Source organism: Mastigoproctus giganteus, chromosome 1 (assembly GCF_048544385.1).
Source record: "Mastigoproctus giganteus isolate SK-2022 chromosome 1, ASM4854438v1, whole genome shotgun sequence".
Lineage (NCBI taxonomy): Eukaryota > Metazoa > Arthropoda > Arachnida > Uropygi > Thelyphonidae > Mastigoproctus > Mastigoproctus giganteus.
Genome location: NC_143575.1, coordinates 118,692,435 through 118,719,810, shown reverse-complemented (window position 1 = coordinate 118,719,810; position 27,376 = coordinate 118,692,435). Strand labels below are relative to the sequence as shown.

Sequence of the window (27,376 nt, the reverse complement as noted above, 5' to 3'; positions counted from 1 at the left end):
ATTCCACACTTCAAAAGGCTTATTACAAGGTTGTTGCATGTCACCAACACTTTTCAAAATTTATATTGACATCTGCCTAAGATCCTGGTCAAAAAAATGTAATAAAATGGGATTGCCGATTAATAAGAACACCTATATTTACAATTTACTTTTGTAGATGATCAGGTGGTGATAGCATAAGACTTAGAAGATGCAAAGTATGCATGTCATCATTTGTTTGAGGAATATAAACAATGGGGTCTAAAAATCAATTTTAGCAAGACTGAAATGTTGTCTTCAGGGCCAGGATACGTTCTAAATATTGCAGGTTTTAAAATTAAACAAGTTGAAAAATTCAAATATTTGGGATCAATCTTAAAAGTGATGGATAATACCAAGCAGAGATCAATAAGAGAATTGCAGATGGCAGAAAGGCTATCGGCATGTTAAACTCTTAACATGCCGATAGCCGTTCTGTGGAGCAAAAATATCCTAAATAAAACAAAGAAACTTATATTTCAAACGATTGTACAAAGTCTTCTATTGTATGGAGCGGAAATCTGGAAATTGAAGAGGCGAGTGGAAAGCAAATTGCTCTCCACAGAAATGGATTTTTGGAGACGCTCAGGAGGAAAACAGAATAAACACAATGAATAAACATATAGAACATTTATGTTGAAAAAAAGAAAATAGCCAATCGGTTGGTAGTAGGAACTTCTAGAAGAGACAGAATATGGAATGAAGATATAGGGAACAAATGGAAGTAAAAAAGACTATTATTGACACCATCAAAGAAAAGCGTCTAACATGGTATGGACATGTAAAATGGATGCAAGAAAACAGATATCCAAAGGCTATCCTGGAATGGATACCTCCTGGAAGAAGGAGAAGAGGAAGACCTAGGAGGACATGGATGGATGGAGTACGGGAGTGCATGACAGCCCGAGGCTTAACTGACCAAGACACCTTGAACCGCACTTTATGGCGGGAAAAAATTCCTAACAAGAAATAACTTGTAAGCTGAGGAAACCCATTGTAAATGGAAACACTCCTCTTGAAGAAGAAGAAGAAACTGTTCTTGCTGAATTTTTAGGAGTTGATAATGATATCATAGTAGCTGAATATCTGAGTGACTCCAACATTTTGGAGCGTATTTAAAGAACTGATAACAATATTGATGATGAATTGGATGAAAATTAGGGCAATATTAAACCTTCCAAACAAATGTTGGCAGCATTTGAAACTTTGCATTGAGGCCTTCAGTGGGAAGAAAATGTAACAGAAAATATATCTGAGTGTTTAAAGTTTAAACAAATGCATACATTTTTATGAATGGTGTACAGTAGAATACAGTGTACAAATTACAAAAAAAATTACCAACCATTTTAAGACATAATTATGAAAAGTGTACTAATAAATTGTGGGCATCATGTAAGTAGACATTTCTTAATATTATGTATTAATAAATTGCTTTAAAATGTTAGAAAATTTATTCATTCCCACTTCTTTCCCATCTTTTACTATATTTCTGAATTTACAGTATTTTTCATTTTTGAAAAGGTCATATTTCTTTCTGGTGAGTATGGAACAAAGGTTTTTTTTTGGCTGGTGCAGTATAAGCACTCAGGCTTCCTTGCACCATATGGCTACTAATAATAATAATGAAATTTTCTGTATAACAATTTTTTTCAATGGAATGATCGATTTTGTCACATAGAGGTCTGACTGTATTTATTCATTTTTTTTTTTTTATCTCATGCGCAGGAAAGATTACAAAGATGTACAAAATTATAAAAAGAGAGAGGAGACTGACAATGTCAGCAAGTTTTACCTTTTGAGCATCATTGGAAGAATTAACTCTCCAGCTCATAAGTACGTTGCTGCCGAAGTTAAGGGCTGTGGAGATTTAGAAGGGGATTTTCCAACACATCACAAAATTTCTCTGCAGCTGCAGAATTGACGCTGGGACTTCACCGCATACTTTGTTTTGGAAATCAGCGCAATGTTTGAACCTATTAAGCCACCCATTTCTTGCCACAAACTTGGCTTGGAGTTCGCTGAATTTATCCTTAATGTCTTCATAAATACTTCTTGCTTTTGCTTGAATGGTTGTTAGACTCAGGGGCACTCGCTTTTGAATCTGATTTTCCATCCATATTATTAATAGCTTTTCTATCTTCGATATAGCATCTGAATATTGTTTTGTGATCACTGTTGATCTTAAATGCATTGATCCTTGAACACATTCTTTTATACGCACACTGTTCTTTAAAATATATTCATTGTTGAAACAGCGAGACCTAATTCCTGTGCAATAAATGACAAACTTTGTCCTGCTTTGTACTTCTTAATCATCTTTATTTCAAAATCAATTTTGTTTTGTTTCCTAGCACTGCCACCACTTGCACTTTCCATTGGTCCCTTTCCCTTCACCATTGTAATAAGTAAGTAGGAATGAAGAGAACATTCTGAAAATTTTAAAATGTTTTTTATATGATTGAAGATTTCAGTGAAGGGGAAATCATTTCACCATAATATAAAAATCCACAGAATTCTAGTTATCGGTATTATTGCAAATGCAATAAGATCGAGTTCACTACCTGCTTATAATAAGCACTAACAGAAAGGCCAAAATAAACCAGAAAGTGCAAATTGTTTTATGGTAGCGACCTCCAGAAATGAATTTTAGAAAAATATCAAAGGCATTCAAAATTGATTCTTATAACAGAACATGATAACGATGAAAGGGTAGCACTTAGTTATATAGTGAATATTTCAACTTTCGTTGAAATATTCGGCTGAGTTAAAAAAAATTCACAGTTGTTTTGTTCTTTTGGCCAACTTTCCACCAGTTAAAAATGCTTTCAAGTGAAGAACAAGGAGAAACAAAGGGTGATGTGCAAAATTTAATAGAAAATTTTAAATGTGATGAAGAATTCTGAACCACTATGCTGAGAAGCAGATAGAATGCCTCATGTTCAACATAAGATCATACATATGCTGGTGAACTTATTTATAATTTTAAGAACCTTCACTGCAACCTGAAGCAGATGAAAATTTTCTAAAATATAAAATTTTACAACAAGAAATCTTTGCAAAGAAACAGTGACCAACATATAATAAAGAAGCTGAAGATTTTGGATTTCAGCATGTTTGAAAATGCAACCAAAGAGTTGAAAAGTCAAGAAGAAGAAATCAAGAAATATATGATTTATGTGGATCAAATTGAACTTCATGACTTACTTGACTGGTGGAGAAACCATGGACAGGAATTCAAGTTTCTATCGAGAATTTCCAAATGTACTTTGTGTACCTGCCACTAGTGCAAGCAGAGAAAAAAAATTTTAGTGTGCAGCCAGACTCATTGTGCAAGACTGTCAAACCTCTTTAAGTAGTGAAAATGTTGATGCCATATTATTTTTACATAGGGATATGGAATGAAATGCACCTGAAGGATTTTTAGCTCAAGAGTACACTGAATGCAATCAGTTGAGAATTTATTTCATCCTTCACTGATTTGCCTTTAAAGGTTTGCAAATGCCAGGTTTATTTTTGAACAATTTTTTATGGATTTTCGTAGTTTTCCCCCCCTCTGAAATAATCTCATCTAAAAGCACCACAGAATACACGTATGTGATTTTAATAGTCTATTCGTTTACAATAAGCTTTGTACATAATGATTAGAGATAATCCATTTGGAACCTCAACACCACAATTTTCACATCACTGTATTTTTCATTACTTTACTTTGGTCCAGTTGAGATGCTTTTCCTTCAGTCTATATTGGATGAATATTTGTATATTTACATTGGACGTACGTACAAATATCCCACATTTCCTAAATCAATGTTGTCTTAATTTTTTAAGGAATATATTTACTAAACTGAAATACAGTTTAGTAAATTCTTCTGTAATCATCAGTATATCTCCACGTTTTACTTCTGCATTTATTTTGTCACAGCATAATGTTCAGAATGGTACCTAATGCTTTTAATTCCATAATATGGTAGAGGATATATATCCTGTTTTATAAATACGCAAATCTTACAGCATCTTATAAGTGCAGAAACTTAAGCCAAACACAAAGTTTTTGTGGTATATGGAATAATTCTACAAAATTTCATAAATTGATACCAGTTTTGATCTAAGACAGTGCCATGTAATTAGTGTTTGATAAACCTTTAGCACAAAAGTTTAATGAGTCAATATTCATTCCATTTACACTTTAGGTCCTTAAAGCATGCAAGGAGGGGGGGGGGGGGAAGAGTAGAAATTGTTATTACTTCTAAAAAAAATTAGGGTGAATTATAAATAACTTGATTAATCACATAATACAGCTGTGATGTAGGAAAAAATATGAAATTGGTGGATGGGCTCTCAGTGGGCCTAGTACGGATTGGGTAGGGAGAATGACCTTCGAGTTCAGTTCGGACTGCGTAAAATTTTAAATTTTGGCCTGTGCAGTAGTCCAACTAAAGTATTCAAGGACAATAAAGGTACTACTGCCATCCTATTTCTAACCACACTTTGCAATTATTTGCTTATGTTTAAGGGAAATTCTCAAAGTGACCACTGTACACCTGAATGCATGCCTGCAAACACCTCCTCACCCACTCAAAAGTTAAGTGTCTGTTGGATTTGCTATTCTGGTGCTGATGGGTCTACTGCCATCTGAAACTCATTTTCTACAAGGCAATCATGTGAATCGTCATGTACCAAATAAGGTGGTCTTATTTGGCACATGACAATCAGGGAAGTTTCCTGCATACAGTTGTCTTGCCTTGGCTGTATTGCATCTAGCAAGTCCATTCATGAGATATATGTCTGCCATCTCTCAATCTGAATGAGCCTCCATTATCACAGCAAATGCACTGTATAAAAATATTAATAACAAGCCCTAAATGTCCAGAGAACTAACTGAAATCACTCAAAGGACACTGCAGGATCTTGTTTGAATATCTACAGCAAGGCCCTCCCCTGAGATATCAAGCACTGTTTGTAAACAGTCGAATGGGGCCAGCTATGCTAACTCAGATAGTGCAAAGAATTACTGGAACACAAAAATGGCTTAGACCTAGATCCTAAATCCATTGCTGACGCGGGTACCACATGTTATGATAAATCCTGTATAATTTGTGTATATTTGTTCAGTCTGCTGTCTGTTGGGCCAGCTGTTCTTTTGCCAGTTTGCTCCTAAAATTTTGATAAATTATTATGTTCATATTACATTTTTCTTACTCAGGCCTCTTGGCCTATTATCAAGTCCTGCAATTACTGGCAAGTAGCAACCAGAAACAGATAGTTTTTGCTAATTATTAGTTGGCTGTAATGAATGGTGCTAGTTCTTCATAATGTACCATTCAATATAGCCTCTCTTGATAATTAACAATAACTTTATAATTCTCCATTTTCTTATCCCCCCCCTCTATATATATATATATATCTGATAATTAAAATAAATATGATATTTAAAATAAAAACATCAGCCAGTAGTACGGCAATAATGCAGAGCGAAACGAAACGCAAAATAATATTAAATAAACAAACAGGGAAGGGAAAATAGAGATAATAGGTAGTCGATAATCCCCTGTAAAATTTAGTCAATTAAGTCATTAAACCCAATTAATAAAAAAAAAAAAAAAAAAAAATGTAAATTTAAAATAATGCCAATTATAAATAATTTAGCGGTACCCCCCTCGAAGGTACCAGTTCCAAAAAACGTGAAATATCACCAAAAAAGGGTTAAAGAAACTACCAAAAAACTAAAATATCAAAATGATAGACTGACCATCATGCCCCATATCGACAGAGGACCACGAGGCCAATAATGGTCATGGAATCGCTGCATTTCAATCGTCATACACATCATCGCAAAGGCAGAAATATCGAAGAACCAAACCACCCTTCCATTCTCCGATAGATCAACCAATGCAGAGGATCTGCATGGCGGTGGTCCTTATGCCGCGAAAAATAAACTATAGAACAGAGAACACTCTAGATCAGAGCCACACCACTGACATAATGCAAGCTTAACCAGCTTATATAATAGAAAGGAAAAGAATAGATGGCGGCACAGGCGCTGCTTATTTAGCATATCAACCCACTACTACCACTAATTTATATTATATGAGGTAAAAGTTAGGCAAAAGTGATAAAAATAAATAAATATGGCTATGTAGCTATCATTAGAGGCAGCAAATGCACATCCTCCAACATGATGCCTAATTATATCTGATAATTAAAATAAATATGATATTTAAAATAAAAACATCAGCCAGTAGTACGGCAATAATGCAGAGCGAAACGAAACACAAAATAATATAAAATAAACAAACAGGGAAGGGAAAATAGAGATAATAAATAGGTAGTCGATAACCCCCTGTAAAATTTAGTCAATTAAGTCATTAAACCCAATTAATAAAAAATGTAAATTTAAAATAATGCCAATTATAAATAATTTAGCAGTACCCCCCTTGAAGGTACCAGTTCCAAAAAATGTGAAATATCACCAAAAAAGGGTTAAAGAAACTACCAAAAAACTAAAATATCAAAATGATAGACTGACCATCATGCCCCATATCGACAGAGGACCACGAGGCCAATAATGGTCATGGAATCGCTGCATTTCAATCGTCACACACATCATCGCAAAGGCAGAAATATCGAAGAACCACCGCATAAGGACCACCGCCATGCAGATCCTCTGCATTGGTTGATCTATCGGAGAATGGAAGGGTGGTTTGGTTCTTCGATATTTCTGCCTTTGCGATGATGTGTATGACGATTGAAATGCAGCGATTCCATGACCATTATTGGCCTCGTGGTCCTCTGTCGATATGGGGCATGATGGTCAGTCTATCATTTTGATAGACTGACCATTTGGTTAAAGAAACTACCAAAAATAGTTTTTTGGTAGTTTCTTTAACCCTTTTTTGGTGATATTTCACGTTTTTTGGAACTGGTACCTTCGAGGGGGGTACCGCTAAATTATTTATAATTGGCATTATTTTAAATTTACATTTTTTATTAATTGGGTTTAATGACTTAATTGACTAAATTTTACAGGGGATTATCGACTACGTATTATCTCTATTTTCCCTTCCCTGTTTGTTTATTTTATATTATTTTGCGTTTCGTTTCGCTCTGCATTATTGCCGTACTACTGGCTGATGTTTTTATTTTAAATATCATATTTATTTTAATTATCAGATATAATTAGGCATCATGTGGAGGATGTGCATTTGCTGCCTCTAATGATAGCTACATAGCCATATTTATTTATTTTTATCACTTTTGCCTAACTTTTACCTCATATAATATATATATATATATATATATATATATATATATACACAGAAATTAAAGCAAAAAAAAAAAAAAGAGGGAAGCGAAACAAGAGCAAAGAAACAAATAAATAAATAAATAAACAATGAAGACAGAAGAGGAAAGAGAAGAAATGTGTCAGGAATATGTGATAAAATTTTTTATAAAAATATTATATAAATGGCAAAAATATACAAAATATTGAGCCAATAAATAATAAATTTAGACCAGTGTCTCGAGAACTGCTGAGGCCAAACAATGTGAAATATCACTAAAAAAGACATGTAGAGATGTATGGTATCTTATGTAGCATGGCACCTGAATGTTAGTTCAACTCTGCCTTTCTGCTCTGTGATGAATGCAGAGCTCAGTAAAAGGCCAGAAATGTGGCCTTTTACTAAAAAGACAAAAGAAACCAACCACAAAAGAAAACAGATATAAGACAAACATAAAGAACAAATACCAGCAACCATTGCATCCATTCTTTCAGAGGGCCACTGGATACAACAACCATGAAAATTACTGCATTTTGAATGTAATGCAAATTATTGCAACAGACGCAGACAGACATTACTAAAACGTCAGCCCGGCGAAGCAATAAAATCCCATCATGGAGGCTCTAATGCAACAACAGAAGAACAGAAAAGCTTAAGCGCTCATTGCTAGACTGGATTATCATCAAAAGGGAGAAATGAAGTTGATAACAGAAAATAAAAACAAATTATAGAAAATCAGAATATAGAGTTCTGTATGAGCAGTGCAAAGCAAAGCAACTAGCACACACTACACGCATTAGAAATAAAAACTGTAAAAAAAAAAAAAAAAAACTTGAAAAAGAAGGAAAGAAAAAGAAAATCACAGATGTAAGTGGCTGCATAAAGCAATAACCAACAACACGTGCAACCCATGAAAGTTAATAATAAAAAATGAAGAAAAGAAAGAAATAACAATAGATAACCAGAAACGTAAGTGGTTGCATACAGCAATATCCAACAACATGTCGTGCAAAATATGATATATAAATTAGAGGAGGGAAAAAAAAAAAAAAAAAAAAAAATGCAGCCATTTACATTAGCAATTTTTTATTTTCCTTTATTTTCCACAGTTTTATTTTTATTTCTAATGTATGTAGTGTGTGCCAGTTGCTTTGTGCTACTCATACTGCCCTCTAAATTCTGTCTATAATTTGCTATTTTTTTTTATCAACTTCCATTCCTTTTTTTTGGCGGTAGTCTGGTCTAGTGATGGGTGCTTAAGCTTTTCTGTTCTTCTGTTGTTGCATTAGGGCCTCCGTGGTGTGATTTTACTGCTTCAGCGGGCTGATGTTTTAGTTAATGTTTGTTGTGGTAATTTGCATTACATTCCAAATGCAGTAATTTTCATGGGTGCTATATCCAGTGGCCCTCTGAGGAAAATGGATGCAACGGTTGATGGTATTTGTTTTTTATGTTTGTCTTATATTTATTTTCTTTTGTATTAATTTCTTGTTTTGTGCCTTTTTAGTGATATTTCACATTTTTTGGCCTTAGCAGTGCTCAAGACGCCAGTCTAAATTTATTATTTATTGGCTATTTTTGTCCTTTATCTAATACAGTCAGTCCTCGTATAACACGTGTTTACACTACACGAATTCGATCATACACGATTTATAAATAGGAGAACGATATCTTAAATAACACAAACCGAATTTGCTTATGCACGATTCGCCTTTGTGTTTACAAGAAATGGCAGTCGAACGTGGAATCACCCCAACCGAACGCAACACGACAGGAATGAAGAGAAGATTCGGAAAATGTATTTATGTGTTTTATATCAGTGAAGGGGAAACACATTTCACCATGATAACGTAAAAACCAACACAATTCCAGCTATCGGCATAATCGCAAATGCAATTAGATCGAGTTTACTACCAGTTCATAACAGATTCCACTAGCAGAAATGCAATTGGAAATTGTTTTTATTGTTTTATGGTAGTAACCCTTAGAAATGTGCTTTAGTAAATGTGAGGTGTTAATAGTGTATCTCTGCCGTTACGGTGTTGTTTATTCAGTTGCTACATGCGTGCAGCTTTGTTTATGTGTATCAAGTGTGCTTCCTTGTTTTATAATTGTGCTTTATTCCCTAAAAGTGAGTAAAATACTTAAAAAGGTCTGAAAAGGAAGCATCCTGGTGAAGACACTGCAGATTCAGAGAGAAAAAGAAAAGCAATATCGATAAACAGAGGCGGACTGGGCCAAAAATTCTTACCCGAGAAAATTTATAGTGGCCTCATTCATGGTTTATGGCCAAAATCACAGTGGCCTTTGGTCCACCGGGGTTTTCCCGGTAAGGCTTATGGCCAGTCTGCCTCTGTCGATAGAGAAAAAATATGAAATTGTGAAACGCTTTGAGCGAAATGAAAACAACTTTGATAGCAGGAACAACCCAAAGTGTAATTAAAATCCATTAGATTAAGACAGAAAGAATTGGAAGAGATGGAACGGCTGTCATCTGTTTGGATAGAAAATCAAACAAAAAACAAGTTTGCTTACGATAGAAGCAAAAGCATTAGCAATATTTTATTACGATTTGGTTTTGGTTTGTGTGTTCAATCTTGGGTGGCCGGCACCTAACCCTATTTTTCCCGGGATCTGGAAAAGTTCCCCCCCCCCGCATTTCGCCCCCAATAGATAATGGATAGGCTATAGAAATGTAAATAATACACCTAATTTTTTATTAATTCTAATTTATTTTGTTTTAATAGAATGAATCAATCAAAGGTAATCAATCAATCAAAGGTAAAGGTAATCAAATCAAAGGTAATCAATCATAGAATAAACGCACATTATTATTGTTTACAACTCGAAGTTGTATGCAATGCCTCTAAGGTAATCAATCACATTACGATTTTGAAAATCTTGGACTATTCTTTTGATTCTAGCAGCATACTTCTTGTTCTGTCAGAAAACCACTCCTGGCTACACGCCAATAACTGAAGATTATTATTATTGGAAAAAATAAGAATGCGACCCGAGAGCAGTTCGTCCTGAGACTCATACATTAAAAACTGTTTAATAGATTTGATAATTGAGAGCTATTAAGTGCTCGATAATTCCTATATTCTATTATATTATAAATCAACAGGGATTACCTTTATTTTAGATATAGAAAGCTTCTTTTCCAACTCTCCTAGTTCAACTCACTAATAATTCTTGAGGATGGTGATATCAATTTTCCAAAACAGGTGGGACATCTTCCCCACTGTCAGAACCGTAGTGTTCAGACCGTGCGGTCTCAACAATGAGCGCTCAAGACTTCTGTCTTCAAACACCATACCTCTGGCAGCAAGGAAACCATTACGCGGATTGGCATAAAATTTGATTTTTGAAGGTCTAAACTGTTTAATAAATATGGACCGATTATTTCTTTTGGTCCTGTAGCTGGACTTTAGAGTTAAATTTAGGGGTCTAATAAAATTGGATATGGGGGTGGGGATTGTTCTCTACATTCCTTAAGTCAGACTAGAACTTTTCAGGCGTCATGTTCCACAGGAATAGAGAAACTCACAATTAATCATTGATATCGCCATCCTCAAGAATTATTAACGAGTTGGACTAGGAGAGTTGGAAAAGAAGCTTCCTATATCTAAAATAAAGGTAATCCCTGTTGATTCATAATATAATTATAAAACCGTTGTACATTGCCACCGATAATAATTTCTTGATAATTCTGTGGAGTACCATTGTTGCATCGAACATGACGAATGGTTCGTTTAAGTGAATCCTTTTCAGGAAGTAATGCCGTGACATTGGTATGAGCCTCTGCAATAACCGATTCAACAATTTGCTGTGGCCGTTCGTTTGTGGTTGTTGCATGTTGCCGTATTTGACCAATCAACTGCAATGTTTCCGACCTTGCAGCTTGAGCTGCATGGTTATGTTTAGTTACGACTTTCACAACTGGGCCTTCCAAACCCTCTGTCCAAACACACCCTTTGCAGGTGGAACGTGTTTGAATTGAGCAAGAGTCCACTCTGTATCTTACTTCTCTATGGAGGCGGCGAAAACAGCAAATGCACTGTCGACTGCGCCACGAAATGTGAAGAGAGCCAGATGCAGGAACTTTTATTGTTTGAATTTAGACAAATCAGAACAAGATTCACTTGTTACTAAAAAGATTCCTATAAGATTAATCACCGTTCCCTCCCCCATGTCCATCACTAATCACGTGACTATTGCCCTCGTGGTCGAGTATGTATTCTTTCCATTATGAAAGGATTAACAGTTCCAGTTAATCCTTTCACAATGGAAAGAGAACCCTGAAGACATACATAAGGGGAGAAATTAGTTTAAAAGCTACGTGACAATTTGTACACGAATGTCATTTTGAAAATTTGTTCGGAAAAGTTAGAGTTATCAGAAGTTCAGTTCGGGTAATCGAGAGAGTTTAACATGGAATCTCCACTAAAGGGGCTGGGACTTCAATAAAAATTCGAGTTATCGAGAGTTGACTGTACAGTATTTACATTTCTGTAGCCTATTCATTATCTACTGGGGGCAAAATGTGCCAGGGGCGAAATGCGGGTGGCCACTTTTCCGTAAACCATTTCCCCCATAGGGCCTGTTGTTTATATTGCACGAGGGTTTCTAGGAACACAACTATCGTGCTATACGAGGACTGACTGCATTTTTATAAAAAATTTTATCACATGTTCCTACCACATTTCTTCTATTTCCTCTTCTGTCTTCATTATTTATTTATTTGTTTCTTCATTCTTTTTATATATCTTATATTTTGCATGCCGTGTTGTTGGATATTGCTTTATGCAGCTACTTACGTTTGTCGTTATCTATTTTTATTTTTCTTTCTTTCGTTTTTTTAATTTTTTATCATTATTAACTTTTATAAATACTGTATATATATAATACATGTCCAGGTAACCAATATACTTTAATAGAAACTGAGCAAAGAAGGACAAATTTCAGTGCTTATGTTGGCCACTTTTGATGATATGAACAATAAATACAAAATTTTCCAAACACTTCTCTTCAAGCTGACTTTTTAATATAAACAGTTAGTTCCCTTGCTAAAGATTTTTCCTTTAATGCATTTTTTAACATTCAATTATTTCAGTCATTGTATCTCTGCTACTGGGCAGGTGGTACAGCTGTAAATTAAAATTACTCCATTAATTCACACACAGTTCTTAACGAATATTTGCTCACATAATACAACTTATTCACATTTAAAATAATAAACCAGTATACAGCTGCAAAATAATTGTGATGAAAATTTATCTTAAATGTGAATAAGAAGAAAATTACTTGCCTAGTTCACAAAATGAAGAGGAATCCACCTTATTCCAAACAACAAGAGTTTCGCCTACAAAACAAATTTAGTTTTAAGTAATAAAAAAATTTTCATTACTTAAAATTTTTTAATATTTTTTTTATTAAACTATATTAATATTATGGTTAAAATATACAATATGGAGTTGAGATGCTAAGAAAAACCCAAGTTCTTTATATAAAAATTGTAGTTTCAATTGTGGTTGGAAACTGGTTGGCATTGTGGAAATATCATTATATGACAGAGATTCAAAAATGATACACAGTAAGTAGAACCCAGATAAGAAATTCCTGCATAAGAAGTTTTCCCTGTTCTAAGTTTGGTTTCTTAAGTCGCAGTTTCAACTCTATATGTTGTAATGTATTATTTTCCCGTGTAAGAAGTTTCTCGGGTAAAAAGTTATCCCGGATAAAAAGTTCATGATAAAGAATACACAGTGTATTATTATAATGATGTTTTCCCACTTAATACACTTTTTAAATATAGAAATTATTTATTTTTAATATTAAAAAATATTGAACTATCTAAACATTTGGTAATTGAACAAGTTAGTGTCAAGTATTATTTTAATTCAAAATTTGTAAAACGCTAAGAGCAGTTTACCTCAATATAGTACGTTGAATACTTCTGTATGATACTCTCCAGAAATTAAAACGAAAAAATCAAAAACTTACATTAGAATAAAAAATAAATAATTAAAAACCAATTTAACACAATTAAAAATCAATTTAACGCAATTAAAAATTAAAAAATAATCTAACGAAAATATTCAAAACGATTTTCCTTCCTGAAGCTGACATCACTTTTCGACCGTATGTCATGATCACAGGAATGAAAATTACCAAATAGGGTTGAACCTGAAACTTAAATAGTGATTATTTGTCTTCGCGCATGAGCGTAAAGGTCCACGAATCCGAGATCAAATATGACTGCCGAACATCAACAGAATTCTCGTTAATTTAATTTCAATGGTTTCTGCAATTAATACTCACGTATAATTAGCATTAGCATTAGTAGAGGCATTTGATGCAAGAAAGCAAGCTTATGCAGCATCAGCCAAAAAAAAAAAAAAAAAAAAAAAACCCACTTCCACTTCACCCCTCTGTTCGTTCAAAATACCTGTCCACCTGAGCCTTAAACTTATTTAGGCTATCAACCTCCACCACAAGGGATGGAAGTCTGTTCCACCAACCAACCACCCGCTGGCTAAAGGCAAATTTCCGCACGTCTATCCTACATCTGTCTTTCCTCAATTTGAATTTATGCCCTCTCAGGTGATTTTTCTGAGCTAGAGGAAGAATCCCATCAGCATTGAGCATGCTTAAACCATTCAAGGCTTTATACACCTCTATCAGATCACCTCACTGGTGCCTAGTCTCCAGACACTGTAATTTGCAAAACTTAAGCCTTTCTTCGTAAGAGCACCCCTTTGTTCCATTCACTAATCTTGTTGCCCTTCTCTGCACTCGTTCCAGCAGCTCTACATCCTTCTTGAAATGAGGCCTCCAGACCTGTATACAGTACTCTAGTTGTGGCCAGACCATTGCCTTATACAATGGAATAATCACCTCCTTATCCCTGCTGGAAAAATTCCTGTATATCATTGACAATACTCCATGAGCTACTCTTGCAGCCCGTCTGCACTGCTCAGAGAACTTCATATCTGCCTGCACAATTACCCCCAGGACCTTTTCATTCTCTACCACTGTCAGCGTAGTACCACAGAGTTCATACGTTGATCTGGGGTTACTGTTTCCCATGTGTAGTACTTTACATTTGTCAATGTTAAACTTCATTTGCCACCTCTCAGCCCATCTGATCAACCTTTCCAGATCCTGTTGCAGCTGCATAGTATCAGTAGTGTCCTTAACAACCCTGCCAACCTTGGTATCGTCTGCAAACTTGGACATTAAGCCTGATACACCATCATTAATATCATTTATAAATACAGAAAACAACAATGGACCCAACACTAAACCCTGAGGAACTCTACTAATAACATTAGTCCACGTTGAGCAGTGTCCATTGATTACCACTCTCTGTCTTCTGCCACTCAACCATCCCTTTATCCATAACAGCAATTTGCCTCCAATGACACACTTCTCCAATTTGTGCAGCAGTCTTCCATGCGCAACAGTATCAAAAGCCTTTCTAAGATCCAAATATATAATATCAAAGTTATTCCCTGCATCCAGTTCTTTTGTGACTACATCATAGTATCCAATCAAATTGGTCAGACAAGACCTGCCCTTAACAAAACCATGCTGTGTCTGAGCTATAACTGAATTCTTGTCCAGATGATCCTGCAGTGCTTCTTTAACCAGTGCCTCCATTAATTTTCCTGGAACCGAAGAAATTAAACTCACAGGTCTATAATTACTTGTGTGAGCCTTTGATCCTCCTTTGTGAGTTGGGGTTACATTTGCACATCTCCAGTCCATGGGTACCTCCCCTGAGTCCAAAGAAGCTCTCATAATTATGTCTAGTGGTTTGCTTACTTTCTTTGTTGCCTCCTTTAATATAACTGGATAGATCCCATCCACCCCGGGTGCCTTTTTTATGTTTATCCTCAACAATTTCTCCTCCACTTTCCTCTCAGTTATTAGAAAATCATCTAGCTCACTGTCAATGTTTACTTCACCTACGACATTCCCCTTCCTGAATAACTCCTCATGTGTGAATGTAGATGCAAAATACTCATTTAGATTGTTAGCCACCTGAGCTGGATCCTCAACTGTTGAACCATCAACATCCAGTGGACCAATCTGATTCATCCCTTTCCTTCTTGAGTTTAAATAGGTAAAGAACTCTTTTCTGTTTTTCTTTGCATCCTTTGCCAAGGATTTCTCATAATCTGCCTTTGCCTGCCTAATCTCCTTTGTGACTTGGTTACAGACCAACTTATATCTATCATATGCTTCCATGTCACCCATTAATTTGAATGTATCCCATGCATTTTTCTTCTCTGCCATATGTCTCATTAGTTCATCTGACAACCATTTAGGCCTGAACCTTGAACAATATTTCTTGGTTGGTATGTAAAGCCTGGTAGCTTCCAAGATTAGTTCCTTGAATGCTTCCCATTTTAAATTTGCTGTTGGTAACATCATCAGTTGGTCCTACTGCATAGAATTTAAAAACTGTCTCAGACCATCATAGTCACCTTTACGAAAGCAAAAACCCTTCCCTTTACCTCTGATGGTAGTTACTTCCTTGAGTAAATCCCACTTCAGCACACTGTGATCACTGCCACCCAGTGGTTCCTTTATCTGCAGATTCCTAATGCATGAAGAATCACTACTGATAATCAGATCACGAGTATTACTCCCTCTAGTTGCCTCCCGAACATGCTGGTGTAGAAAACAATCATCCAATAAATCCACAAAAGCCTTGCCAGTGTGTGAGTGACCAACCCACAAATTCCAGTCAATATCTGGGAAATTAAAATCCCCCATTATAAGACTCTCTGATTTACTGGCCCATTCTATTTCCCTGTACAGTATCTTATTATACTCATCGGAGTCATTAGGCCTGTAGCACACTCCTACTCTCAATTTTGATTTACCTATGCTTATGTCACACCAAACTGACTCGACACTGCCCTGTCCATCAATGTCGACTGGCTTCACTTCCTTGGATTTTATGTGTTTTTTAACTAATAGCATAACCCCTCCTCCCCTCCTGTCCTGTCTATCCTTTCTATACACATTGTACTCTCCAAATTCCAGTTCTGCATTCCTTATATCTGTGTGACACCACGTCTCTGATATCCCAACAATATCTGCCTTTGATGTTTTGAGCAATACCTCAAATTCATCAAATTTATTTACTAAACTCCTAGCATTGGTGTACACGCAAGTATACATGCACCTGTTTCTATTCTTAGCTACCCTAACACAACCCATGTGTTTACTTGTACCGCAACGACTTCCAGCAGTCTCTGAAATATCCTGCATCTTGTTTTCCAGGCTGTGGCTCATTCCAATAGAAGCAGTGCAAGAATCTCTTTCACCTCTGCCAGTGGCTACTGTTAATCCATTAGTCTTTGTCTCCCACCAAGCTAGCAGTTTTCCGACCCACCTAACACTGCCTCGATAGCATCAGCAAATATTCTTGCACCCTTTCTATTTAAGTGTATCCCATCCCTGTAGAAGCAATCTCTCCTGTTAACAAGTACATTCCAGGCTGAAAAAAATTCTACCCCTTGAGCCTTGCACAATCTTTCCAGGGCCGAATTGATCGACAAGGCTCTCATCATATACTCCCTCCTATCGTGTCTGGGCAGAATTGCAGACACTTTCAAATTCAACCCTACTTCACGGCTTTTTTTCAACAGTGACCTGTACTTGTTAAGTAATTCCGCCGGTCTCCTACTCTTAATATCATTAGTGCCAACGTGTACAACTATATCACCTTTTGTGCCCTTAAAAGATGATATCATCTGATATCAGATGCCCAAATTATTCGCTGTATGATTCCTTTCGCATTCCTTTCACTTCAGCCATGGATAAAGCTGACCTGCTAGCATCCCATTTTTCTTCCAGCTCATGTACTTGTGCATATGTCCGTTCTGATATTCCCTGTCAGAGACTTGGCACTTTGGAATCTCCTCTCGTTGATCTTCTATGGCTCAAAATCTCTCTACCTCATTGTGTCAAATTCTTCTGTTGTCTCTACCATTCTCCCGACTCCACTAATCACTTGGAGCTCTTTGACTTCCTCTCTTTGCAACTTGACTTTCTCCAGTCCAACTTTCCTAACAGTGAGGTAATTTTCCTTGGTGATTTTAATGTTCACAACTCCAGCTGGCTTCCGTTTTCTATTCACACCGACCCAGCAGGTCGAGATGCTGAGGCTTTTGCAATTACTAATGACCTAGCACAGATTATTCATTTACTTACAAGAATACCGGACAATCCTAATCATACAGCCAACACGCTTGATCTTTTTCTCACAAACAACCCTTCTAAGTACACGGTCGAAGTGAGAGGTCCTTCAGGCACTTCAGATCACAACTTGGTGATTGTCTCTTCTCCAATGGAACCTTTATCTCATGGCTATTCCAGACCTCGTATTGTTTCAAGCATTCTCACAGGTCATCCCATTTTGCATTACAAGAATGCAAAATGGGATGACCTGTGAGACTCCTTTTCTACTTTTCCTTGGTCGGATTACTGTTTCAAAAGTTCTGATGTCAACATTTGCTCAGATCGTGTCAGTGAAATTATTCTTGCAGGAATGGAATCCTTTATCTCACACTCCACTTTAAAATCTCATCCTTTATCTAAACCTTGGTTTTCCATAAATGTGCTAAGGCTGCCCAAGAGAAAAATGTTGCATATCATAATTGGCTTGTTTCTAATTCTTCAGTTTCATTTTCTGCCTACACCAAAGCTCGCAACAATTGTAAAGCAGTTATTATTCAGTCCAAACTAGAGTTTAAACAGGCTAAGAGTAGAAAACTTGCTTCTTGCCCTAATGGTAGCTGAGCATTCTGGTCTCTTGCCAAAGCTATTGGCCGCAACTTTTGCCCATCTCTGCTCCCACCTCTGTCCAAACCAGATGGTTCTGTTGTCACTTCAGCCAAGGATAAAGCTGACCTGCTAGCATCCCATTTTTCTTCCAGCTCATGTAATAATGATCTTGGTAAAACACCTCCCACCATTCCCAACACGCTCCATTCAATGCCTCCTGTGGTCTTCCGTCAAAAGGATATCAGAAGGATTTTGATGAATCTTGATACTAAGAAAGTTCCAGGTCCCTGATGGTATTTCTCCACTTGTTCTCAAAACCTGTGCTCCTGAACTTACTACTATTCTTTGCCACCTTTTTTCACTTTCTTATTCCAAAGGTGTTTTTCCTTCTGCTTGGAAATTTGCTCATATCCAGCCAGTTCCTAAAAAGGGTGACATCCCTCCCATCTAATTATCGTCCCATTGCAATTACTTCTACTCTTTCTAAATGAATGGAGAAATCAATTAACCGCCAACTCTTAAACTACCTAGAAACCTTCCTTCTGATCAACGATCGCCAGTATGGATTCCGTCAGTGTCGATCCACTGGTGATATTCTGGCTTATGTTACCCATTTATGGACTAATTCAATGGCAAGGTTCGGTGAAACACAAGTAGTTGCTCTTGACATCTCAAAGGCTTTTGATCGTGTTTGGCATAAAGGTCTTCCAAACAAGCTTCCATCTTATGGTTTGCCAACTGTTTTTAGTAATTGGTTATCCAGTTTTCTGTCTATTCGCTCACTGAGGCTGATGGTAGATGGCTCTCTGTCTTCTAATTTCTTCACTAATGCCGGTGTCCCCCAAGGTTTAGTTCTTTCTCCCACTCTTTTCCTCTTGTATATCAATGACCTTCTTCCATTGACTGGAAATCCTATCCATAGTTTTGCCGATGATAGCACATTGCATTCAACTTTCCATTTTGAGAAAACTTGTCCTGCTCAATCAGCTTGAACTTCTCGAAAATCTGCTACGAATTCCTTAAATGCTGATCTTCAGGTAATTCTCCAGTGGGGCAAAGACAGCTTAGTTGATTTCAACCCTTCTAAAACTCAGTCTTGTCTTATATCTCGCAAAAAGGATTCTTCTGCTCCTATGCTTATCTTTAGTGACACTTGATTTCTAGGCAAAATGATATATCTCTTTTGGGGATTACAGTGACTTCTAATCTCTCTTGGCACAAGCACATTACAAATATTGCTTCCTCTGCATCTAAAAAACTTCGTTTTCTCTTTCGCTCTCGGCGTTACTTTTCTTCCAAACAGCTGCTCACTCTGTACAAATCGCAAATCCGTCCTGCCATGGAATATTGTTCCCACATCTGGGGTGGTGCCCCCAAAACCTCTCTCAGGCTTCTTGATTCCATTCAGAAGAGGGCAATTAGGTTAATTAATGATTCATCTCTAACAGAGTCTCTCCACTCGCTTTCTCATAGAGGCACTGTTTCTGCTGCATGCCTCTTCTACAGATACTGCCGTGGGCACTGTTTTTTTGAACTGGCTTCTATAATTCCCTCTCTCTCTTTCAAAACAGTCCGAACACATGCCGCCACCAGCCAATATCCATTTACTGTCCAACTTCAAACCCACAGAACCAACTTTTCACCTTCCTCATTTATTAATTCAACTGCAGTTTTCTGGAACAACCTTCCTTCATACGTATTTCCTGAAAATTGCAATCTACAGAAGTTCAAATCCAATATCAACAAATATCTTCTTTCGTCTTCTCAACCTCCAACCCAAGCACGGTACTAAGTACTATAGATTTTAATACCTCTCGTGTTTGGGGTTCGCATAAAAAAAAAAAAAAAGTTGCTGGAATGGATAAAGGGATGGTTGAATGGAAGATGGCAGGGAGCCGTTATAAATGGACACTGCTCTCTGTGGACTAATGTTATTAGTGAAGTTCCCCAGGGTTTGCAGCTCGGCCAATTGTTGTTGTTGTTTTGTGTATATATTAATGATATCAATGAAGATATATCAGGCTTCGCAATGTCAATGCAATTATGAGGGTTTTTGGATGTTTATTTGAGTTAGTGGTGGGGGGTAACTCTGATGGCAGAAAGAACCTGTATGTATTAAATGATGTGTTGATGCAAATACAAGACATGTTAATATAAACAAAAGAAGTATATTAATGAGAAAGTGTTAGTCATCTGGACAATGACTAAATTTCATGTACGTATAATGCCTGATTTCTCCTTGTACAATAGCATTAATGTTGCACACCTAACTTTTATTTATTATGGTAAACTTTACTAAATATTATTTTTATAGTTTTCAGTAAGAACACAATATATATATATATATATATACACACACAGGTAGTTCTCGACTTTAAACCGGAAAGTGCAAATTTTTTTATGGTTGTGACCTCCAGAAATGTGCTTTAGAAAATTATCACAAAGGCATTTAAAATTGATTCTTATAACGGAACATATGATAATGATGAAAGTGTAGTGCATTTAATGATTTGAATTGGTAATTACTGTAATTCCCCATGTATAAGACGCAGCCTTTTTCAAAAAATTTGGGGTCTAAAAACTGGGTGAGTCTTATACAGTGGTTGTAGATTTTTTTTACTTGCATTTCCTGCTTTTTCGCGCTTGTTGTCTTTGCACTCATTGTTTCGCACTTGTTACCAGTATATTAGGTTATGTTTTGCCACGTTCTGCCGAGAAATGGCTTAGAAAAGATTTTCGTACAGTGCTGAATTCAAGTTAAAAGTGATCCAGTTCGCAAAAGTGAATGGAAATCGTGCTGCTGAACGTAAGTGTGGTCCTCCTCCAACTGAGAAAACAATCGGAGACTTGTAGATTTTTTTTGTTTTACTTGCATTTCCCGCTTTTTCGCATTTGTTGTCTTTGCACTCATTGTTTCGCACTTGTTACCGGTATATTAGGTTACGTTTTGCCACGGGAAGAAGAAACCCTACTGAAAATGCCACGGCAGAAGGCCATGACAGGCAAGTCAGCAAAATGGCCTGATTTAGAGAGGGAATTGAAGAGCAAAGGGCAATTGGAATTCCTGTGTCCACAAAGTTGGTTCAGCATGAGGCAAGAAGAATTGCTGATGAAAAAGAAGTTACTGATTTCAAAGGAGGACACAATTGGTGCTTCAAGTTCATGAAACGGAATGGACTAAGCATGCGTACACACACCAGACTTGCCCAAAAGATGGCTGAAAGCTATGAGCAGAAGGTCCTTGAATTTCATCGTTTTGTCATTCAATGTCGGAAGATACATCAGTTTGAGTTGGGACAGACTGCAAATATGGATGAAGTCCCCTTCAATTTGATGTCCCAAGTAACAGAACTGTTGATAAGAAGGGGGTGAAAACTGTAACTGTGAAGACAAGTGGACACGAAAAGAGCCATTACACAGTTGTTCTAGCTTGTTGTGCTGACCGAACCAAGCTGCCTCCTATGCTGATTTTCAAATGCAAAACAATGCCAAAAGAAGACATTCCTCGAGGAGTGATTGTCCACGTTCATAACAAGGGTTGGATGGATCAGGATGGGATGAAGATCTGGTTTGAGAAAGTTTGGAGCAGGAGACCAGGTGGGCTCTTATGCAAACCTGCCCTATTGGTGCTTGATCAGTTTGGGGCACACATAACAAAAAAACACAAAAAAGATTGCTGTAGAGCAAAAAACAAAAATTGCCATCATACTTGGAGGCTTAACATTCCAGCTCCAACCACTTGATGTCAGCATTAACAAACCCCCCTACAAAGTTGCCATGAGAGACGAATGGAACCAATGGATGACGTCTTCTGGGGACAATTTGACACCAGCAGAAAGAGTGAAGAAACCAACTATAGGAGAAGTTTGTACCTGGGTGAAAAGGTCCTGGGATAATATCAAGATTGAGATCGTTGTCAAGTCATTTAAGAAGTATGGCATTTCAAATGCCATAGATGGAACTGAGGACGAGGCAATATATGAAGACAGTGATTCGTCATCAGGACAGGCTAACGGATGGGAGTTTTGACAGTGATGAGGAGTTGTATGAATTTCACGATGAATAAAACTTGAGTTCAATAACTTTATGTAATACATTTTTTTTTCAAATTTCAGGCCCAAAAATTACGGTGCGTCTTATACATGGGGAAATACGGTAATACAATTTACAAACCACGCTCACGAGCTTTCATATGGCCTTAAGGTCACGCTCGTGACCTTAAAAATGACATTTTAGAGATAAATAGCTTACTTATACAGTGAAAATTTCAACTTCTGAGATCTTGAATTACCAAAAAAAACAATGTGTTATTGGGTTCACATTGTGATATTTTAACGATATGATGGTGTTTCTGGAACTGATTATTATCATAAAGTGGGGTACAATGTATTATATAGCTACGCACGTGGTTTGGAATGCGGTATTTATGAATGTTTAACATTAATTTTTTGTAATTAATGTTCATATTTTCGCTTTTGTTGATACTTGGGGAAAAAAACTCGTAAACCCGGGAACTCATTTAGCGAGACCTGTCTGTGTACACACACACACACACACACACACACACACACACACACACACACACACACACACACACACACACACACACACACACACACACACACACACAGAGTAAAATCTCATTAATAAACTCGCTTCATACAAAGTACTCGTTTGAGCATATACCATTCCGCTGTGAAAAGATAGGCTTTTCTATGTAAATATAATTGCTTATTACAAAATTCGGTTAATATGCATTACAAAGTCCTTTTTCAACCTGTGAGAAATAAATAGTCATTTTGTATGTTTAATACAAATCTTGGCAGAGCAATCCGATTATTGCCCCCCCAGGCACCTGTCTCCCTACTTCCCAAAGGATGGCACTGACTTGTTAGAAATTAGTTTTGTGTAAACAAAAGCAGTTTATGGTAGCTAATACACTTGATGTTGTAGTTTTTCTAAGTTGTTCACATGCATAAACAACTGATAAAAAGTAGATAAAAAGTTTTTCGAAGTTGTTTACATGCACTCCCTTGCTATCCACGGGAATAGGGTCAGTTGCAATTGTTACCCCAGTTCAGAGTCTTTTGCGATCGTATACAGGAATCTATTTTTTGTGCCATTTTTATCTGAGCTGACGTCTTTTTCAGGACTTGTGTCTTTAATTTAAAATTTGTTTATATTAAATCTTATCTAGCAGTGTTATGGTGACAAAATGTAGACGGACAGAATTAAGCCTGGAAATTAAACTAAAAATTATACAAAAGGTCGATAGGATGGAAAGAAGCAAAATGGACATTGCAAAGGAATACAATATCACTTTACCTACATTATCAACAATAATGAAAAACTGAAAAAGACATGAAAAAGTGTGTGGCACTGGAGCAGCGATGAAAAACAGGAAAATATTCTTGGCGCAAAACACCAGAAGCTTGAAATAAAACTTTAAGTGGTACAAACAAATGCGTACCAACATCTAATTTGCCTATATTAGGTTCAATTTTGCAAGAAAAGGCAAAATATCACGCTCCAAAATTTAAAAACAGGAATAACTTGGTTTCTTGAAATGTTTGCAGTGAATCTGGATTACTTGACAAAGAAAAGGCTACAGACTGGTTGTGTTCTGTGCGGCCCATCCTTGAAAAATATGAGGCAAAGGATATTTTTTATCTCAACGCGACAAAACCTGTCACGTTATAATTTGCTGCCAAACAAAACATTTGCTGTTCGAGGAGAGTCTTGTTGTGGTGAAAAATTAAGTAGACAAAGACTCACTGTTCTGTTATGCTGCATCGAGTGGTACCAACAAATGTGTACCAACATCTAATTTGCCAAATTAGGTCCAATTTTGCAAGAAAAGGCAATGTTCACGGTGTGCTGAAGTGGGATTTACTCAAAGAGGTAACTACCATCAGGGGTAAAGAGAAGGGTTTTTGCTTTTGTAGACGCGACTACGATGGTCTGAGACGGTATATAAATTCTATACAGTGGGACCAACCGATGATGTAACCAACAGCAAATTCAAAATGGGAAGCATTCAAAGAACTTGGAAGCTATTAGGCTTTACATTTAGCATTAGTAGAGGCATTTGATGCAAGAAAGCAAGCTTATGCAGCATCAGCCAAAAAAAAAAAAAAAAAAAAACCCCCACTTCCACTTCACCGCTCTTTTCGTTCAAAATACCTGTCCAGCTGAGCCTTAAACTTATTTAGGCTATCAACTTCCACGACAAAGGATGGAAGACTGTTCCACCAACCAACCACCCGCTGGCTAAAGGCAAATTTCCAAACGTCTATCCTACATCTGTTTTTCCTCAATTTGAATTTATGCCCTCTCAGGTGATTATTCTAAGCAAGAGGAAGAATCCCATCAGCATTGAGCATGCTCAAACAATTCAAGACTCTAAATAAATAAATAAATAAATTTTCTGTTTATACTCCGGGACGACCAAATGGTCAGAGGAGTTTACAAGATACACAGAATATATACCTCTATCAGATCACCTCACTGGTGCCTAGTCTCCAAACACTAATTTGCAAAACTTAAGCCTTTCTTCGTAAGAGCACCCCTTTGTTCCATTCACTAACCTTGTTCCCCTTCTCTGTACTTGTTCCAGCAGCTCTACATCCTTCTTGAAATGAGGCCTCCAGACCTGTATACAGTACTCTAGGTGTGGCCTGACCATTGCTTATACAAGGGAATAATCACCTTCTTATCCCTGCCAGAAAAATTCCTATATATCATTGACAATACACCATGAGCTACTCTTGCAGCCCGTCTGCACTGCTCAGAGAACTTCATATCTGCCTGCACAACCACCCCAGGTCCCTTTCATTCTCTACTACTGTCAGTGTCCGTGTAGTACCACAGAGTTGATACATTGCTCTGGGGTTGCTGTTTCCCATATGTAGTACTTTACATCTTTCAATATTAAACTTCATTTGCCACCTCTCAGCTCATCTGCTCAACCTTTCCAGATCTTGTTGCAGTAGCATAGTGTCAGTAGTGTCCTTGACAACCCTGCCAACCTTCGTATCGTCTGCAAACTTGGACATTAAGCTTGATATACCATCATCAATATCATTTATAAATACAGAAAACAATAATGGACCCAACACTGAACCCTGAGGGACTCCACTAATAACATTAGTCCACGATGAGCAGTGTCCATTGATTACCACTCTCTGTCTTCTACCCCTCAAACACCCCTTTGTCCATAGCAGCAATTTGCCTCCAATGCCACACTGATCCAATTTGTGCAGCAGTCTTTCATGTGCAACAGTATCAAAAGCCTTTCTAAGATCCAAGTATATAATATCAAAGTTATTCCCTGCATCCAGTTCTTTTTTGACTGCATCATAGTATCCAATCAAATTGGTCAGGCAAGACTTCCCCTTAACAAAACCATGCTGTGTCCGAGCTGTAACTGAAGTCTTGTCCAGACGATCCTGCAGTGCTTCTTTAACCAGTGCCTCCAATGATTTTCCTAGAACAGAAGAAATTAAACTCACAGGTCTATAATTACTTGTGTGAGCCTTTGTCCTCCTTTGTGAATTGGGGTCACATTTGCACATCTCCAGCCTGTGGGTACCTACCTCCCCCAAGTCCAAGGAAGCTCTGATAATTATGGCTAAGGGTTTGGTTACTTTCTTTGCTGTCTCCTTTATTATAACTGGATAGATCCCATCCACCCCAGGTGACTTTCTTGTGTTTATCTTCAACAATTTCTTCAGCACTTTACTCTCAGTTATTACAAGATTCTCTAGCTTACTGCCAGAGTTGAATACACCTCTGGCATTCCCCTTGCTGAATAACTCCTCATGTGTGAATGTCGATGCAAAATATTCATTCAATTTGTTAGCTACCTGAGCAGAATCATCAACAGTTGACCCATCGATATCAAGTGGACCAATCTGATTCATCCCTTCCTTCTAGAGTTTACATAAGTAAAGAACTCTGCTGTTTTTCTTTGAATCCCTTGCCAAAGATTTCTCGTAATCTGCCTTCCCCTGGCTAACCTCCTTTGTAACTTGGTTACAGATCAAATTGTATCTATCATAGGTTTCTGTGTCACGTGTTAATTTGTATGCATCCCGTGCATTTTTCTTCTCTGCCATATGTCTAATTAGTTCATCTGACATCCATTTAGGCCTAAACCTTGAACAATATTTCTTAGTTGGTATGTAAAGTCTAGTAGCTTCCAAGATAAGTTCTTTGAATTCTTCCCATTTTGAATTTGCTGTTGGTAACATCATCAGTAGGTCCCACTGTACAGAATTTAAATACTGTCTCAGTCAATCTTAGTTGCCTTTACGAAAGCAATAACCCTTCCCTTTGCCCCTAATGGTAGTTACCTCTTTGAGTAAATCCCACTTCAACACACTGTGATCACTGCCACCTAGTGGTTCATTTATCTGCAGATTCTTAATGCACGAAGAATCACTACTGATAATCAAATCAAGTATTACTCCCTTTAGTTGCCTCCCGAACATGCTGATGTAGAAAACAATCATCCAATAAATCCACAAAAGCTTTGCCAGTGTGTGGGTGACCAAACCGCAATTTCCAGTCAATATCTGGAAAATTAAAATTCCCCATTATAAGACTCTTTGATTTACTGGCCCACTCTATTTACCTGTACAGTTTCTTATTATACTCATCAGAGTCATTAGGCCTATAGCACACTTCTAATCTCAATTTTGATCTCCCAATGCTTAGGTCACACCAAACTGACTCGACACTGCACTGTCCAGCGATGTCAGCTGGCTTCACTTCCTTTGATTTTTTGTGTTTCTGATTTTATGTGATGTGATTTTATGTGGCAGGAGTTAACTAATAGCATAACCCCTCCTCCCTTCCTATCCTTTTTGTAGACATTGTACTCCCCAAATTCCAGTTCTGCATTTCTTATATCTGTGTGACACCACATCTCAGATATCCCAACAATATCTGCCTTTGATGTTTTGATACCAACTAAGAAATATTGTTCAAGGTTTAGGCCTAAATGAATGTCAGATGACTAATGAGACATATGGTAGAGAAGAAAAATGCATGGGATACATATAAATTAATGGGTGACATGGAAGCCTATGATAGATATAAGCTGGTCTGTAACCAAGTCACAAAGGAGATTAGGCAGGCAAAGACAGATTATGAGAAATCCTTGGCAAAGGATGCAAATAAAAACAGAAAAGAGTTCTTTACCTATGTAAACTCTAGAAGGAAAGGGATGAATCAGAGTGGTCCACTGGATATTGATGGTACAACAGTTG

At 37.0% G+C, this 27,376-nt stretch overlaps 1 protein-coding gene across 1 annotated transcript in view; it reads right to left on the bottom strand.

Moving 5' to 3' along the window:
* LOC150091113 (UBX domain-containing protein 7) overlaps window positions 1-27,376 on the bottom strand; it is a 690,832-nt gene that overhangs the window by 206,439 nt on the left and 457,017 nt on the right. Inside the window, exon 9 of the mRNA XM_090384602.1 lies at window positions 12,610-12,663. Within this exon, the coding sequence (XP_090240728.1) occupies window positions 12,610-12,663 (54 nt within the window). The remainder of the gene's footprint in view (window positions 1-12,609; window positions 12,664-27,376) is intronic.